The 16164-nt window shown below is 38.8% G+C and overlaps 2 protein-coding genes across 2 annotated transcripts in view; one reads left to right on the top strand and one right to left on the bottom strand.

The window, feature by feature from the left end:
- ATM (ATM serine/threonine kinase) overlaps window positions 1–11842 on the bottom strand; it is a 173680-nt gene extending 161838 nt beyond the window's left edge. Inside the window, exons 1-4 of the mRNA XM_090265885.1 lie at window positions 11632–11842; window positions 7454–7551; window positions 7259–7371; window positions 5690–5835 (exon numbers count right to left, since the gene is read on the bottom strand). Coding sequence (XP_090122011.1) covers window positions 5690–5835; window positions 7259–7371; window positions 7454–7525 — 331 coding nt within the window. The 5' untranslated portion in view covers window positions 7526–7551; window positions 11632–11842. The remainder of the gene's footprint in view (window positions 1–5689; window positions 5836–7258; window positions 7372–7453; window positions 7552–11631) is intronic.
- A 246-nt stretch (window positions 11843–12088) lies between these two features.
- Window positions 12089–16164, top strand: part of NPAT (nuclear protein, coactivator of histone transcription) — a 60153-nt gene continuing 56077 nt past the window's right edge. The window contains exon 1 of the mRNA XM_090265886.1: window positions 12089–12222. Within this exon, the coding sequence (XP_090122012.1) occupies window positions 12186–12222 (37 nt within the window). The 5' untranslated portion in view covers window positions 12089–12185. The remainder of the gene's footprint in view (window positions 12223–16164) is intronic.

Raw genomic sequence — 16164 nt, 5'->3', positions numbered from 1 at the left:
ACTGCGTCCTCTCCACCCCAGTTCCTGTCTCTGCCTCTCCTACTTGTCTGGATGAATCTTTCTTCTTTAAAACCTTGGATGTCAGAGTTCCATACAGGTATATTTTCTGGCAGTTCTGCTTGTTTACTGCTTTGAGGTTAGTTGTGATCCATGTAATGTCTGTACGAGGAGACAAAGCATGTCTACCTATGCTTCCATTTTGGCCAGAAGTTGGAAAATCATTTTTACTTAAGGCTTATATCATAATTTTAGGCATCTGGTCAATGATCAAATACATAGTCATATGTTCCTTTGCTCTAACACCCTGTGCACCTTTTTCTTGGGAGTCCTGATAACATTTTCTTATCTATAGCAGGTTATATTTTTATTACTGCCTTCTTATGGAAAGGACTTAATCTCTATATCCCAACTAAATAACCAAGTTACTGTCTAATAGTAGATGGTTAATAAATATTTGTTAAATAACTGCATAAATTAATATCAGAATGAAATATTTCCCTGTGGCCTTAATCCCAATATAATTCCTTTCTCTACCAAATTTGAGAAGTGCTTCAAGAGTAACACTGACTTACACCATACACCAGCATAAACTCAAGATGGATCAAAGACTTAAATGTAAGCCATGGCACCATAAAAGTCCTAGAGGAAAAAGTAGGCAGGAAAATTTCAGATATCCCACGTAGCAACATTTTCACTGATATATCTCCTAAGGCAAGGGAAATAAGGGAAAGAATAAACAAATGCGACTACATCAAACTAAAGAGTTTCTGCTCAGTAAAAGAAAATATCAGCAAGATGAAAAGGGAACCAACCATATGGGAAAATATATATTTGCCAATGATACCTCAGACAAGGGATTGATCTCCAAAATATATAAAGAACTTATATGACTCAACACCAAGAAGACCGACACTCCAATTAAAAAATGGGCAAAGGACCTTAACAAACACTTCTCTAAAGAGGACATACAGAGGGTCCATAGACATATGAAAGAATGCTCAACATCACTAGCCATCAGAGAGATGCAAATAAAAACCACACACACACACACACACACACACACACACACACACACACACAGAATAACACTGACATTCTTTTCTAAAGAACCTGCCTCAAAAGGATACCTATGTTGCCTGCAATGACTTTAAGGAACAGCATGGAACTTAACATTTTTCCCAGCAAGATTTTCTATTCTCTAGAATGTCTATACATTGTACAGAGTTGACAAATGCCTACATCGAAAAATGAACAATGTTTGCCTACTGGTTCCTTACCAGCTGCCTGTGTTTTTCTTTAATCTGTTTCTTTCACCATACGTTGGTTACCAACGTCAAGCCAGTTTGGCAAAGTCTGAACCTGTGTTTAAATTCCCATCAGCTCTCCCACCCTTTGAGAAAAGCAACCGAAGAAGATGATATGGTAACAGCACCCAGGTTCTGCTTTAAGATGAAAGATGTTTATATTAAGTTATAAAGTCAAACTTGAAAGAAAACAAAGCCTTAAATAAAAATAGCAATTTTTAACCATTTAAATGATTATACACTGATGATTTCATCCACTCATTCCTATAGGCCAACATACTGATACCTTCATGTATTTTTTAAAGATGATCTCCTATGTTAATTATGCAATTAAGTTTTCTTTTTTCATTATAAAGCAAAATTTAAAGCTGCAAACTTTTCTAGTGGTCTACAAATGGGCACACATAAAGATCTATCAGTAACCCAATGTTAGTAGCCAATACAAATATTAATGGATGCAAGGTCATCATACAGGGCAAACACAGGTACAGAATATTTCAGTGGCGCTTCCCTTTATCTATGCTGGAGTCCTTGACAAGACCTATAACTATCTATACAAACTGGCGTCTCAGAGGAGATAGAAATTTTTTTTTGCAAAACCATGTTTTTTGGATTCAAGTCTTATACCTCCATTCTGAAATACCATTCATTAATAACCTATGTCCTTCTACTTAATGTTTACCAACATTGGGCTCTTCTGATTCTTAAACTAAACTTGGTATCACAAAGCCACATCCTTATCTGTGAAGAGTAAACAAAGTGTGACTCCAAGAATCCCTAAACAAACAATTCTGATTCTGATTTTTTAGCACTGTGTGAACCCCATTTCCTTACATAAAGCCTAGTAGGATCCTGCATGTTGGTTCAAATATATAAACTCTTCAAACTATCAACTGTGCAAGTTCAATAGGAGATATATGGCTCATGAGAAGCAAAAAGCAATTTCTTTGGTATTTAAAAAAAAATTAAGAGTAAGCACAATGTTAGTTAAGAATATGGGTTTTGACTTCTGGCCAAGATGGACGCATAGACACGCTTCATCACCCTCCAGAACAATAAGAAGAAATACAATGCCCTGGCTGGTGTGGCTCAGTGGATTGAGTGCCAGCCTGCAAGCCACAGTGTCACTGGTTCTATTCCCAGTGGAGAATATGCCTGGGTTGCAGACTAGGTCCCCATTTGGGGGTGCGTGACAGGCAACCACACATTGATGTTTCTTTCCCATTCTCCCTCCCTCCCTTCCCCTCTATCTAAAAATAAACGAAACCCTTTAAACAGAAAAAAAGAAAAAGAAGAAATACAACTACTTCAAAACTAAAAACAACCAAAACTACCAGAAAATTTAATTGCATGGAAGTCCAACAAACAAAGATATAAAAGAGCAATACTCAGCAAGACAGGTAGGAGGGGTAGAGAGGACAGGGTGTGGTGGTGGTGGTGGCGGCAGCAGGGCAGCAGCAAGCCTGTGGCTGTGGCAAGTCAGCGGAAAGAGCAGTCACACATTATAAAAGTTGGGAGGCACACCTGGGGAACGATCCCAGCTACAGAACAAGCCATGCAGCTCACGGATCCAGCGCCGGGGAAAATAAAGCCTCATTGCTTTTGACTATGAAAACCAGTGGGAGTTGAGGCTGTAAAATAAACTGCCTGTCTCTCAGTGGAGTCCATTTCGTTAGAGGCCCCCCCCAGTCCTATAACGTCTGCAAACCCACCCCCTCTAAGAACCATAACCAGGGCAACAGCTAGAAGGGTGCCACTCCCATATAGGATGCTGGAGAAGTGCCTAGAAAAGGGGAGAGTTCTGAGCAAGTGCCATTGTTCCTTCTCAGACCCCTCCCTCAAATACAGTGCCACAATGTGGTGAAACAGGTTGTCCCACACAGGAGGCGGCCAAAATGAGAAGGCAGAGAAGTATGACCCAAAATAGAGAGAAGATCAAGGTTCCAGTAGGAGAAGTAAGCAATGAGGTGATAGCCAACCTCACAGATGCAGAGTTCAAAACACTGGTGATAAAGATGCTTACTGACTTGACAGACAAGATTAAGTACGACACACAAATATGGGAAGAAATTAAGACTATGCTACGTGAAACAAAAAAAAAATCCACACAAAACCAATGGTGAAGAAATCTGAGGTTCAAATCAATGATTTGGAACAAAAGGAAAAAATAAACAGTCAACCAGTACAGAATGAAGAAACAAGAATTGAACAAAATGAGAGGCTTAGGAACCTCTGGGACTACTTTAAACGTGCCAACATTCCAATCATAGGTGTGCCAGAAGGAGAAGAGGAAGAGCAAAATAACGAAAACTTATGTGAAAAAATAATGAAGGAAAACTTCCCAAATTTGGTGAAGAAAACAGACATACATGTCCAGGACAAACAGAGTCCCAAACAAGCTAGACACAAGCTAGACTCAAAGAGGACCACACCAAGACATACCATAGTTAAAAGGCCAAAGGTTAAAAATAAAGAGAGAATCTTAAAAGCAGCGAGAGAAAAGCAAAGTTAACTACAAAGGAATTCCCATAAGACTATCTGAAGGGGATCGTGAAAGCTGAAGTTACAAAAGGAAGGCCAATTTGCTTGGCCAGGATCAGGTATTTGCAAGGTCTTGCCTGATTGTCTACATTTGTTGAGGGTCAGGTATTTGCAAGTCTTGCCTGACTGAATATATCTGCAACATGCAGCCTTTTGATAAAGAAAGCTGGAGCCCTGGGGGCTGGAAACACAGCAGGAGCAGGGAACATCCTGACTATTAGATTAGAGCAAGAGCTACTTGCAAGATATCTAAGAACACTCCACCTACAGCTTTCTCAGGAGTTTCTCATCAGTTTGTTTCTTAGAAGTTTCACTTGTTAGTTTTACCTCAAGACTGCTGATGTCAGTAGCTGATGTAAAAGAACATTGTAAATAAACCTGGTGGACTCAGGCTGGTATCACTGTCTCTCCATCTGAGGGCAATGGACCATCTGGTCCCCCGCTTTGCATTAATCTTGTGTCTGTGTTTTTTCTATTAATCTCCACGTTGCCCCCTTCTCAGGTACCTTACTTTTGACATCGAGGTACGCAGGTCTCGGCAACTATCAGATGATTTCTCAAAAGAAACTTTGTAGGCAAGAAGGGACGGGCAAGAAGTATTCAAAGTGAGGGAAGGCAAAGACCTATTACCAAGATACTTTATCTAGCAAAGCTATCATTTAGAATAGAAGGACAGATAAAGTGCTTCCCAGGCAAGTAAAGCTAAAAGAGTTCATCATCACCAAGCCATTATAATATGAAATGTTAAAGAGGCTTATTTAAGAAAAAGATAATGAAAACTATGAACATTAAAATGACAACAAATTTACAACTTACAACTATCAACTATAGAATCTAAAAAATAAAAGCAAAAACAAACTAAGCAAGCAACCAGAATAGGGACAGAATCATAGGTATGGGGATCATCTGGGGGGTTATCGGCTGGGAATGGAAAGGGGGAGAAATGGGGAAATGGTACAGGGATCAAGAAGCATAACTGGTAGGTATAAAACAGACAGGGAAGTTTAGAATAGTACAGGAAAGGGAAAAGCCAAAGAACCTATAGGCACAACACATGGACATGAACTAAGGGGGATGGGATTGCTGAAGGGAAGGAAGGTACTGGGCGGAGGGAAGCAAAGGGAAAAAAAATTGGGACAACTGTAACAGAATAATCAATATAATATACTTAAAAATATATATATACATATGGGTTTTGATTACCAAGAAAGCTAATGTGATTTTAGAACTAGTAAAAGTATAGAACAAGAGATGTCAAGTCCTGTTCTACTCTGTACCAATCATAACATACCTGTAAGATTGAGTCCCATATTTTAAGAGAGGTAGAATTAAACTGAAGAATATTCAGAAGACAGCAACATTCACATGCACTGAAGGAAGTAGAAGAAGGTCTGTTTAGCACAGAAAAGGGGACGTAAGGGAAATATAATGACGGACTTCATAGATCTTAAAGAAAAAAATGATTAGAATTTTTCTATATTATTTCAGACAGCAGAAACAGGTACAAAAGTAGACAAGTTTTCACTACTATTATGCTATTCAAAGATAGTAAAGAAAGCCTCAAAAAATGTTTAACCATACAGCTATCTAAGTGCTAAGGACATAAATAGGCAGTCCAAGGAGAGCAGGTGTTGAAGTAATAATTTTAATCCTTTTAACCTGAAGATTATATCATTCCATGCTTACATAAATTCCTCCAAATATCTTTACCTAAATATTAAAAATTGGTTTATGTACTAGATATTGAAGTTAGCACTTAACTTTGATGTCATCATATTTAGACCCAACTCATGAGACAATTAACTGTTAAGCAAATTATTTATAATAAATAACATAGCACTTACTTTTATTTGCACATTTGATGAAGTATTTGACCAAGCTACTGATTTCTTGCATTTTTTTTTGCCTGGTGGCTTGTGTTGAGGCAGACACATTTGATCTTGCTGTTTTCAGACATTCTGTTTCTTTCTGAATATATTTCTGTAAAAATCTTCATGAAAACAAAATGGAATTTAAGAAACTCACAAAATGCTTAACTTACTATAATAGTTTCAAAAAGCCCTTCGTGCCATCATAGAGAGCATCTTTTAAACCATGGTGCTTCAATTACAAAAAAATGAAACAAATTTCTCATTCGAGGCCTAAGCCCCTACAATACCAATTTAGAGTCTGGTCTGCAAAACTCTTTAATCTGTAACTTCCATGATTTCGTATTGCTTCACTACCTGCTTTCTCATTTTATCATTAAAAGTTTGTGGTACTATTAGGGGCTCTCAATTCTCTGTCACCTATTCTTGTTATTCTGTGCATGACCTCTCTCTTTCTTAGGCATCTGGAAATGTTTCTAGCATTTAAATAAAGCCTTCCTATAAAATATTCATGATTACTTGGTAGTGACAGGTGCATATTTGGCCCACCTGATGAGTTCATGCAAAAGAATATTCACATTTAGACAATAACTATATTTGTGATATATGAAATAAACTTATGTAACCAAAAAAATGGCATGCATTTTTCATGTTATCCACACTGAAATCTTAATAGTCAATCTGGTACCAAATAAGAGATAAAAATAAAATAGACTATCTGTTCTAAAGACCAAAAAACAAGTAAATAGTCATACTTCCTCTTGACTACAAATATTTCAAGTTTTCTACTTGAATATTTTATTCATCTTTCCTAAGACTTACAATATATTTCTAGCTATAAATGGACTTAATAGTTGAAAACTGTCTTAAGGTAAAAAAAATGCATCAATTCTGTTTGTCACACCAATCCAACAACCAACTGTATCTTTTCAATACCTGAATTTTTTTAAACTTCATTCATATAGAATTACTCTAAAATTCCTTTTATTTTTGTATTATAATTTAGTATCTGGCAGTTACTTAAAGCAATATTTAAAGATATCAGGCCCTGCACAGGTGGCTCAGTTGTTTGGAGCATCGTCCCATAGACACACAGACACACAAAAAGTTGGGGGTTTGATCCCCAGTCAGGGAGTGAACGGGAGGCAATATAGCAATGTTATATAATATATATTATATAATCAGTAAGTATATTCATTGCTGAGAATTAAAAAGAAAAAAAGATGTCAAAGTAGTAATAAAGCACTTGTTATAACTTAACTTTATTCTCTAATTTAAAATTAAGTCTTATGAACTAACTGTTATGAAAGGAATTCTCTCTAATCTGAAGTGGAAATTTGCCTAAGACATTTTATTAAACAAACTATTTAAAATTAACTTTGTCTATTATATAAACATCTTTTAGTAAGTGCCAACTTCATATGCAAGGCAAAATGTTATATAGGAGACAAAGATAAATAAGACCTAAATACACACCAAAAAAAATCACAACAGAAATAAAAATGAAAAAAAATACAGTAAAAAAAAAAAATTAGAATGGAATACCTAAAAACAGCATCCCAATTCAAGTATTTCCCTTGTTTGGAATCTGAATGTCTATCTAAATATTGAATGGTTTCAGGATTCCGAATCAGACGCTTAAAGTTTTCAACTTCTTTCTGAAAATGAAAAAAGAACATAATGATGGGTTGTTATTAATCACACACTGATTTCAAGGAAAGATTAAAAGTAATTTACTACCCTTCGTTCCGTAGCTTTATCATGTCCTAGTTGACGGCAGCAAATAAGCAGATCATCGAGTGCTAGACTCATGGTTCAGTTTCAGAAAATACATTTGTCTGTAAAAACAATACATATATAAAATTATCAGACTGTGGTTAATAATATATAGTTAGATCTAACTGTACAACTAGAGGCATATTGTGTCAAAGGCATGATGGTTTTTCTTAACATTTCCATACTTAAGTGAGGTTTTCTTAGTATATATGACAACAAAGCTTCAACATGTAAATGGGTACTGTGTGCAGTAGCAAGATAGAAAAATGTAATTCTACTTTATTGTTCTGGGACCTCTTCTACGAAACATGACATTTAAACTGAAACACTGAAATGAACAGAAGACAACCAGGCAAAGAATAAGGAAAATAGCACTTAAGGATTTAACAGGGACCATCTTAAGTACTTAAAAGCACCCTTTCCCCTGGCTGCTGTGGCTCAGTGGATTGAGCGTCAGCCTGCAAGCCAAGTGTCGCTGGTTCGATTCCCAGGCAGGGCACATGACTAGGTTGCATGTCAGGTCCCCAGTTGGGGGCGCAAGTGAGAGGCAACCACACGGTGATGTTTCTCTCCCTCTCTTTCTCCTTTCCCATCTCTCTAAAAATAAACAAATAAAATTTTTTAAAAAAGCACCTTTTCTTCTACATAATGATTTATATAGCTCAGTCAAAAGCTTAAATTGCTTATGCTTTAGAATTGATATGCAGGAGGCTATCAGGGCTATTAAGCCTTGCCTACCACTTCCATCCTAACTGGCTTTATGGGTCTCATTTAATACATAAAAACAGAAGTGATATTCTTATTTTAAAAGTAAATTATATGCTATAATGATATCCCTTACAAATGTCAAAGGTCAATTATATTCCACTGTACTTTAATGCCACTGCAGTAGCCCTCCTCCATTTAGATTTTCTGATATAATCAAATCTTCCTTTGGTAATCTTTAAAAAGATCTTACATAAGAAAAGCATTTTAGTATTTCTGAGCCTTTTTATAAAGAAGCATTGTTTCTGTTATACAATGTTAATAAAGAGAAAAATACACATTTATGTCTGTGATATCTACACATACATATATTTCAAGAGGAAAAATAGGAAAAGTCTTTTTCCCATCCATCTATATATACTATGTATGTTTCTCTCCCCATGTTTAATCTCAAAGAATCTTAAAAGTGGGAGGAAATGAGAGATCCTGCCCCATCTTCATACAAAGGAAGAAATCCCTTCTGAAGTTATTGTCCTTTCTTTAAACACTCAGAATAAAAGCAAACTACCTAATAAGACTACCTATTTCACTGACAAATAGTTCTAATTCTCTTCTCCACTTGTATTCATTGGTTGTATTCTGACCCCTTTATCTCTATTACAATCTCCTTTACTCTGCTGTGGGTAACAAGATGTTATTTACTTGATAGTCTTTTTCATTTGATTGTACACTTCTTTACAGGACTGTCATTTTTATTTTCCATCCCTTATAGTTTTATCAAGCACTCTTCCCCCTTTTAGCTCAATCTTAAAGTCCTCTTGATTGAATCAATAAGGAAAATAAAACACCTTAGCAATATTCAAAGAACCATAAAAGTAGGCACCTTTATTTCTAAATATACTAAAGATGTTATTTGTAATGTGAAAAAAAAATGCATGTTTACTAAACATGTGACACTTCCAGGAAGAGGCAACTCTAAACTTTTTTAAGCTGTGGCTTTTTCTGAACTTGTTTTTCTCGCCGTCCATTTCTCAAAGATTGATTACTTTCAAGAAAACAAACTTTTCCAAGAAAAGTGAAGATGGCCGCGGAGTAGGAACAGTGTTCTCAGCTCGCTCCTGTTAAGGAGACAATCCAGGAGGAACAAACTCGGGGAGGAATGACTGAAACACAACAAGGACACCAGCCTGTTGAACCAAGCACGCCGTTGACCGGAGGCAGCCAACTGACCTGGAGTCTGCACGATCCTTCCCCATGTGGGAAGGCCACCCTCCCCTCCACACCCCCACTCTTATTAGGGTTTTCTGGACCCAAGGGTAGGTAGGACGACGACCATGTCCAGCTTGAAGGAGCTAGAGGAGCTTGAGACCTTCGCCCATTGTCCTTTACAAGATTACAAAGGGTCCTAATATTTGAGAGGGGGGGGATAGTTAATTTTTACGAACCAGGGGTATGAACTTGGGGGGATTGCTGGGGGAGGGGGGTGCTGGTGGGAGGGGAACAAGGGGGAGAAAATTGGAACTGTTGTAACAATATAATCAATAAAAAACATTAAAAAAAAAGAAAAAGAAATTTTATCAATAATAAAGTGAACATGATTGAACAAGATGAAAAAAAAAAAAAAAAGAAAACAAACTTTTCAGTACTACCTACATAAACAGGAGATGTTCATTCATTGAAACATGCAACAGTATTTACTGGGCAACTTCTGTGTTCAAGGTACTATGTTGGGGGTTGGGGGGGTCTAGACTTATAATGAACCAAATAGACACAAATCCTCTGTTTGTGGAGTCATAACTAGTGGGAGAGAGTGACAGTAAACAAGTACACTGATAAATAAATGCATAATTCCAAACTATGATACATGAAACAAATACATAATAATAGAAAGGATCCTTTTTGATAAATTGTTAGGGAATACATCTCACAGGTTACAATAAAGCCAAGATCTGAATGAACTGGTGCCAACCATAGAAAGAGCTAGAGCACATTTTAGGGAAGGAGACAGCATAGCCTAAGGGTCCCAAGATGGAAAAGCACGATATGTTCGAAGAACTAAAAGAAAACAAAAAGAACTAGAGTAGTCGGCTACAGTAACAGTGTCACTAGTTAAAGCTGAATTCAACTAATGCGCTCAGAACGATCTAGGTTTCGCTCCCAACATCCAATTAAATGATACATACTTTTTAAGTAACAGCCTCTAAATTAGTAAATTCAATGGTGATCCCTTTGCAGAATTTGACAACGATGCCAAATCCCATCTTTCTGGATAGAATTCTGCCCTTGGCATGCCACTCTTTCCCAGTGGTAAGGGTGTCGGCTTTGTACTCAAGATTGTACTGATGCTGCTATTTACAAGTTGTATAATCTTGGACAAGTTAGCTAATCTCTCTCAACCTTAGTTTTCTCAATAATAAAATGAAAAATAATACTGGCACAAAGTACTGTAAGGATTAATGTACATGTTTAACAGTGCACGGAACATAGCACATGCTTAATGAATTATCATTAGGAGTTATCACTATTCACTTCCTTTCCGTTTCCTAAGCTTGATGCTTCTTCTTCCACCCAAAGCTGAAAGAACATCCTTGTCTCCTTACTTCTCACTCTATGTTCTCCCAGTGTGATCTCATCCACTCCTATGACTTCGACATGTTGAAAATGCCCAAATTTATTTCATTCAATACCAGACCTCACTTTTGAGCTTCAGGGAACTTCTACACTTTGTGCCTCTACATGCGTTTTGTTTTCTCTGCAGAAAGCTCCTACCATCCTCTAGGGCAATTTAACACCGCGAGGTCTCTGCACAAACCGAATTGATTGTCCGGGGCTTTTCCCACAAAACCTCATTGACCCCTCTACTATCACAGTACTCTTCTTATCACATTATCATCCTGAATTTTAATTCTTTTTACTTAGTCTGTGACTGGCAAAAAACAGCAGTGAACGCTCTTGAATGCCCACCACAGAAAAGGATCATCCCAAGGAAGAGAGTATACCGAAGTCACACAGATGGCCACATTTTTAACTCCTGCAGAGTGATTCCAGAGTCCGCGCGACTGTAGTTTAAACTTCAACAGATGCTGACTAAAACATTATGAGCGGGGTGGGGAAAGGTATCAGTCAAGTCATCTAGTTAAATCTGGACGCGCAAGAAGGCTCAGTTCAGGGCCTTTAGAATAAGGTTCGTGGCTAAATTAGCTAGGGGCTCGGCGAGGGCGGGAGAGAACAGGATGCCTGGAAAAGATGAGGTGTAGAGATAAGGGCCGCTCTGGGTGAGTCCTGAGATTGGGTGTCTGGAGACTGGAGCCGAAGGGGTCGGAAACGACTGAATTCCCCAGGTGCAGGCTTCCGTGTCCCTACCGCTGGACTCCGACAGCCAAGGTGCAATCTCTTCAGGGAACGGTGGCTGCAGCCCAAATCGCCGTTCTACTCACCGTAGCCCGCGGCCGCAGACGGTTCCAGCACGCTATGCACGCACTATTCCCGCTTCCGGTTCAAACCCAGCGTGACCTCGCAGTGCCAGTCTCCGCAGGAAGAAGTAAGGCTGAGCGGCGCCCGGCACCGTCTGCCCATGCGCGTCAGCGTCTCCGGAGCTCCGCTCCAAGGCCTCACTCCCCCAAAACATTGGGCAGGCCTAAGGCCACGCGCCTGCGCCTTGCTCACCAATGGCATGCGCCCCTGCGTTTTGCTGCCCTTTGGCTCCGACTCCCTGGGCTTCTACCCCACCTCTTCCGCCCCTTCAACCTTACCCCTCAAAATATGGGGGAGGAAATGACGACAGTTTCAAGGAGAAAGGAGGCGGGTTTCATTTCGGCGCCTTTCTTTCCTCCGCGGAAGCGATTGGCTGGCATGAAGCGAAAGAGGCGGGACAAATTGCCGCGGGTTCAGTGCCGCCAGTGGAACCGGGAGATGCGGCGCAGTGGCTGCTGCTGTGTTGGCTTCCACCAGAACCTTGTTTCTTATTGCTGTTCTTCCTGCGGTTTCGATTATGTTGTTACCTTCGGACGTAGCCCGGCTGGTATTGGGTAAGCTCGGATGCGGGAGGGAGGAATATTGGACCAGCTAAGCTGGGCGGAAGGACCTTTGGGGCCAAAGGTTTTCCCAGGGTGGGGAAGCTTTGGGGTTTTGCCTCCCCGCCGACAACTTCAGCCTGGCGGTGACTGTTCTTCAGCCGGAGGCTCGGGCAGTTAAGCCTCTTTGTGTGTGGATGCTCTTCTCTTCAGAGGCTGCGTGGCTGGGGGAGCGCTGAGGAGAAGCTTACGTGGGACACTTGAGGCCCGCGTTTGGACGGCAAGTCAGGCCTGCACCCTTAATTGGGACCTTTGAAGGAGAGTTGTCTACGTGACAGACGGGCTGCGTGTTTCTCAGCCTTGCGTACACTTTCCCTTGTGAAGGCTGGGGCTAAAATAGGAAAAATGAGGACTTCCTAGGCACCCAGCTTTGTGGAAAGACCTTCCTGAAACCCTTGATAACTCGCTTTTAGAACTACGAATTTGGGGCGAATGGTGTGTGCTTCTCTCTCCACCCACCGCAAAAAGTCCAGTGTAGAGTTTTGAAATAGCAGTTGAAAATTTTTAAAAAGCAATTCTAGTTTTTTGTTTGGTTGGGTTTTTGTTTGCGTGGGTTTTTTCGTTGTTTATTTTTTATAAGCAGGAAACTTCACATGGGAAATGATCTTTCTCTTTACTAGTCCTGGTTAATTTTTTCTTCATTTGTGGAGACTTAGTTCCTTGGGCCAGTTGTCAAGGTGTATTGTCTGTGTGGGAACAGATTTTGCTGTTGTTTGTACCCTGAAAGAATAAGGACTGTACTGTTGGGAGCGAGAGCCACATACAACTCAAAATTCGAGCAAATGATTTACAGACATCATATGCAGTATCCCTGAAAGTATATGGTAAACATCTCTGATGAAACTTCCCATAGTGTCTGCAATTATTACTACCATTGTTTTATTGTAAGGAAAACCCATTTGTTTTGTTTCTTTTTAAAATACCGAGCCCTGTCCAAAGAAATGTTGTTTGTGCACAGGCTCTTGATAGATACATTTTGCAGGAAATATTAAAGGGTAGTGGTTCTGTCATACGTTTTTGGAGAGCTGAGTTAATGGCTTAAGTTTAAACTAATATTTTGTTAATGTTTGGCTCATCTTTTGCCTACTTTATCAGAATTGAGTAGTTAACCTAAATCTGTGTCTATATCTTTGAGAAAAAGGTATCTTGTAATTATTATATTAGGCTTACATGTAAACCAGTCCAAAGCAGACTTTCACAGTATTTATGATAACATTGACCTACTTGAATTTTTTCCTCTGTGCAGTGTTTGCTTAAGAATTTTTGAGTTTTGGCAGTTTGTTAATCCATATGCACTTAAGTAACCACAGTGTTCAACAGGATTTCTCACACTCGGCACTGTTAATGTTTTGGGCCAGTTAATTACTTATGGGCACTGTCCTGTGCACTGGTGTGTTCAGCAGCATCACCGGCCTCTATCCTTTAGCATTCCACTTCCAACTCCCACCCAGTTGTGACAGAAAATGTTGCCAGTGTGTTCTCTAGAAGGCAAAATCACTCTCAAGGTAAGGACCACTGGTCTTACAAAAGCAATATGGTTTTAACTGGAATAATTCATACCAACTTGTGAGTCTTTATTCTGTACAAGCCAACTGTTCTGCTTTCTACTTTTTTTCAGTGCATAGAAACTAACCGTTCACATTCCATTTTGATTGCCACATGTCTTAGCAATGTAACTTCCCTTCTCTTTTGGATTTTTGTCATTGCTTCTCAGATAGCCTTTCATTTCATTTTTTTTACTGTTACAAAGCAAAATCTGCCTAAAGCATTAGCACTACACCTCATATTCTTAAAGTTGAAACAATTATGCACTTACCAAAAATTTCAAGTTGTACAAAAAATATATATAAGAAGTCTCCCCACACTCACTGCTCTTTAGCATTATATGTCTTGAAGATCATATCACATAAAGATCTACAATTACAAAACTTAGTGTCTTAAAATATTTACTATTATTAATTCATGGTTCTTCTCTTGTAAGTACTCCCCATCTTCAGTCCTTCTCTTGCTGCCCCCTTTTCTTCGTAATGTTCTTTCAGCAAATCTTTGGATGTCTGGTATGTTCTAGACAGTGCCAAATGCTAATAGAGAAGTTCTCCTCATAGAGTTCACATAATTAGGATTTTTAGCCACACACACACACACACACACACACACACTATAAACACTTTCCTACACCTCACCTTACATTTTATTTAATGCTCTGTCACCTTTTCACAAGTCAAATTTATTCAAAGAACAATAAATTCTACTTAATTGCTCTATTTCCTTACCCTACTTTTTGTTCTTCAACATACTGCACTGACTTTTACACCTCACTACACTTGAATAGCCCTTGCTACTCAGCTATAGCCAGCTGTTGCCTTGCTGGAATTTCTTGAAGTACTTCACAGGCCAAAATATATCAGTGTTGTTTATTGCCTCTGGATACCAGTTTGGTTTTTATCAGTATGTCATCCAGCGTGCTCTGTGGAATTGTCTTGCTTCATCTCAACTTTTTAACATCTGCCCTCTGCAGCAGGCATACCAAACTACTTGCAGTTTAACCAATTTTTCCTTTATATTCTGTTCCCTCTGCCTCCAGTGCTTTTCTCCTTGTCTTCCTAGTATTCTTACATTCACAGTTCAGGTCAGATATAATCTCTGAAACCTCTTCCAGCAGGTATAGTTAGTACTTTCTTAAATGTTCCCACGGAATTGTACATTATTTCTATTATACACTTACCATGTTTTATTGTAGCTGAGTGTTTACTTACCTTTTTTTTTTTTTAACATGCAAAATTTAACCATTTTAGCGATTTCTGAGTGTACAGATCTGTGGCCTTATTTACATTCACATTGTTCTGTAATAATCTTATCCCCTTCTAGAATCTTTTTCTAGAAATTGTCTTTTCTTTTATATTCAGTATTTTTAATCTGGGATTAATGGGCAGGCTTCAGTGGTTCTGGGATCCCCTAAAACTATCTGTAAAGGTTTATGTGCAGGTAGAGTCTTTTAGATTCCTAAATAGGATTGTTCCTTTCTGTAAGAGTCAGCATCCATTTAGGAAAATTGAAACCAATATGAGTATTTAACATAAAGGGATTAAGTGAGGGAATTGGTTACACTGGTGATGAAAAAGCTAAGAAGAGCAGCTTAGGTGAGCTAAATCAGAATGTAGCAGCAACAGCTGGAAGCCATTGAGATAGGACAAGATAAGACCAGGAGAGATGAGGCAACCCAGAGACTGGGTTTACTGTGTGGAAAATGGAAGGTAGATTTGGTAAGGGAGCAATAGTCGTAGAGGAGATTCTACCAAGGCAGACTGAGAGTGGGAGGGGAAAAAGTGTGGCTTCCAACCGCCTTTCAATCTAAACACCAGTGCTTCCCATTTATTAAACTCAGCCAATAGCCAGGTGACATGGAGCCTAGGAAACATTGCCTGTGTGGGGTCAGATTTCCTGTCACACAGTGCAGAGCAGGAGAAGAAGGAAGAATAGATTCAAAGACAAACAGAACCTGGACTGGCACACCTCCCAAAAGGTCAAGAGCTACTCTTCCTATTCAATTATATCACGAAGACATTACAGATATTTAGTTCTTATTTACAGAAGTACTGTATAATTGTGATCATGACATTTTACTTTATCTACTTAATACCAGTCAATCAGATTATGTATATTCATACTGTTATTATAATAATATTGTCATTGCTAGCATTTGCAACTTTTTATGATTCTTACTTATTCTGTCTTTTCAGTTGTATCTTCACCTATTGTCTGTCATATACATTGTGCTTCATCCAACCTGGGCATGTTCCCCAAAGGTGTTCTTCATATGTTTTCCATCAGCTTCTTTGGGACTCCCTAGCCATCCTTCAAGACTTACCTCTTCCTTAAAATGTTGCATAATTTTCC

The sequence above is a fragment of the Furipterus horrens genome, unplaced genomic scaffold (assembly GCF_987537825.1).
Source record: "Furipterus horrens unplaced genomic scaffold, mFurHor1.1.pri manual_scaffold_2, whole genome shotgun sequence".
Taxonomy (NCBI): Eukaryota; Metazoa; Chordata; class Mammalia; order Chiroptera; family Furipteridae; genus Furipterus; species Furipterus horrens.
This window is presented reverse-complemented; position numbering and strand designations above follow the sequence as displayed.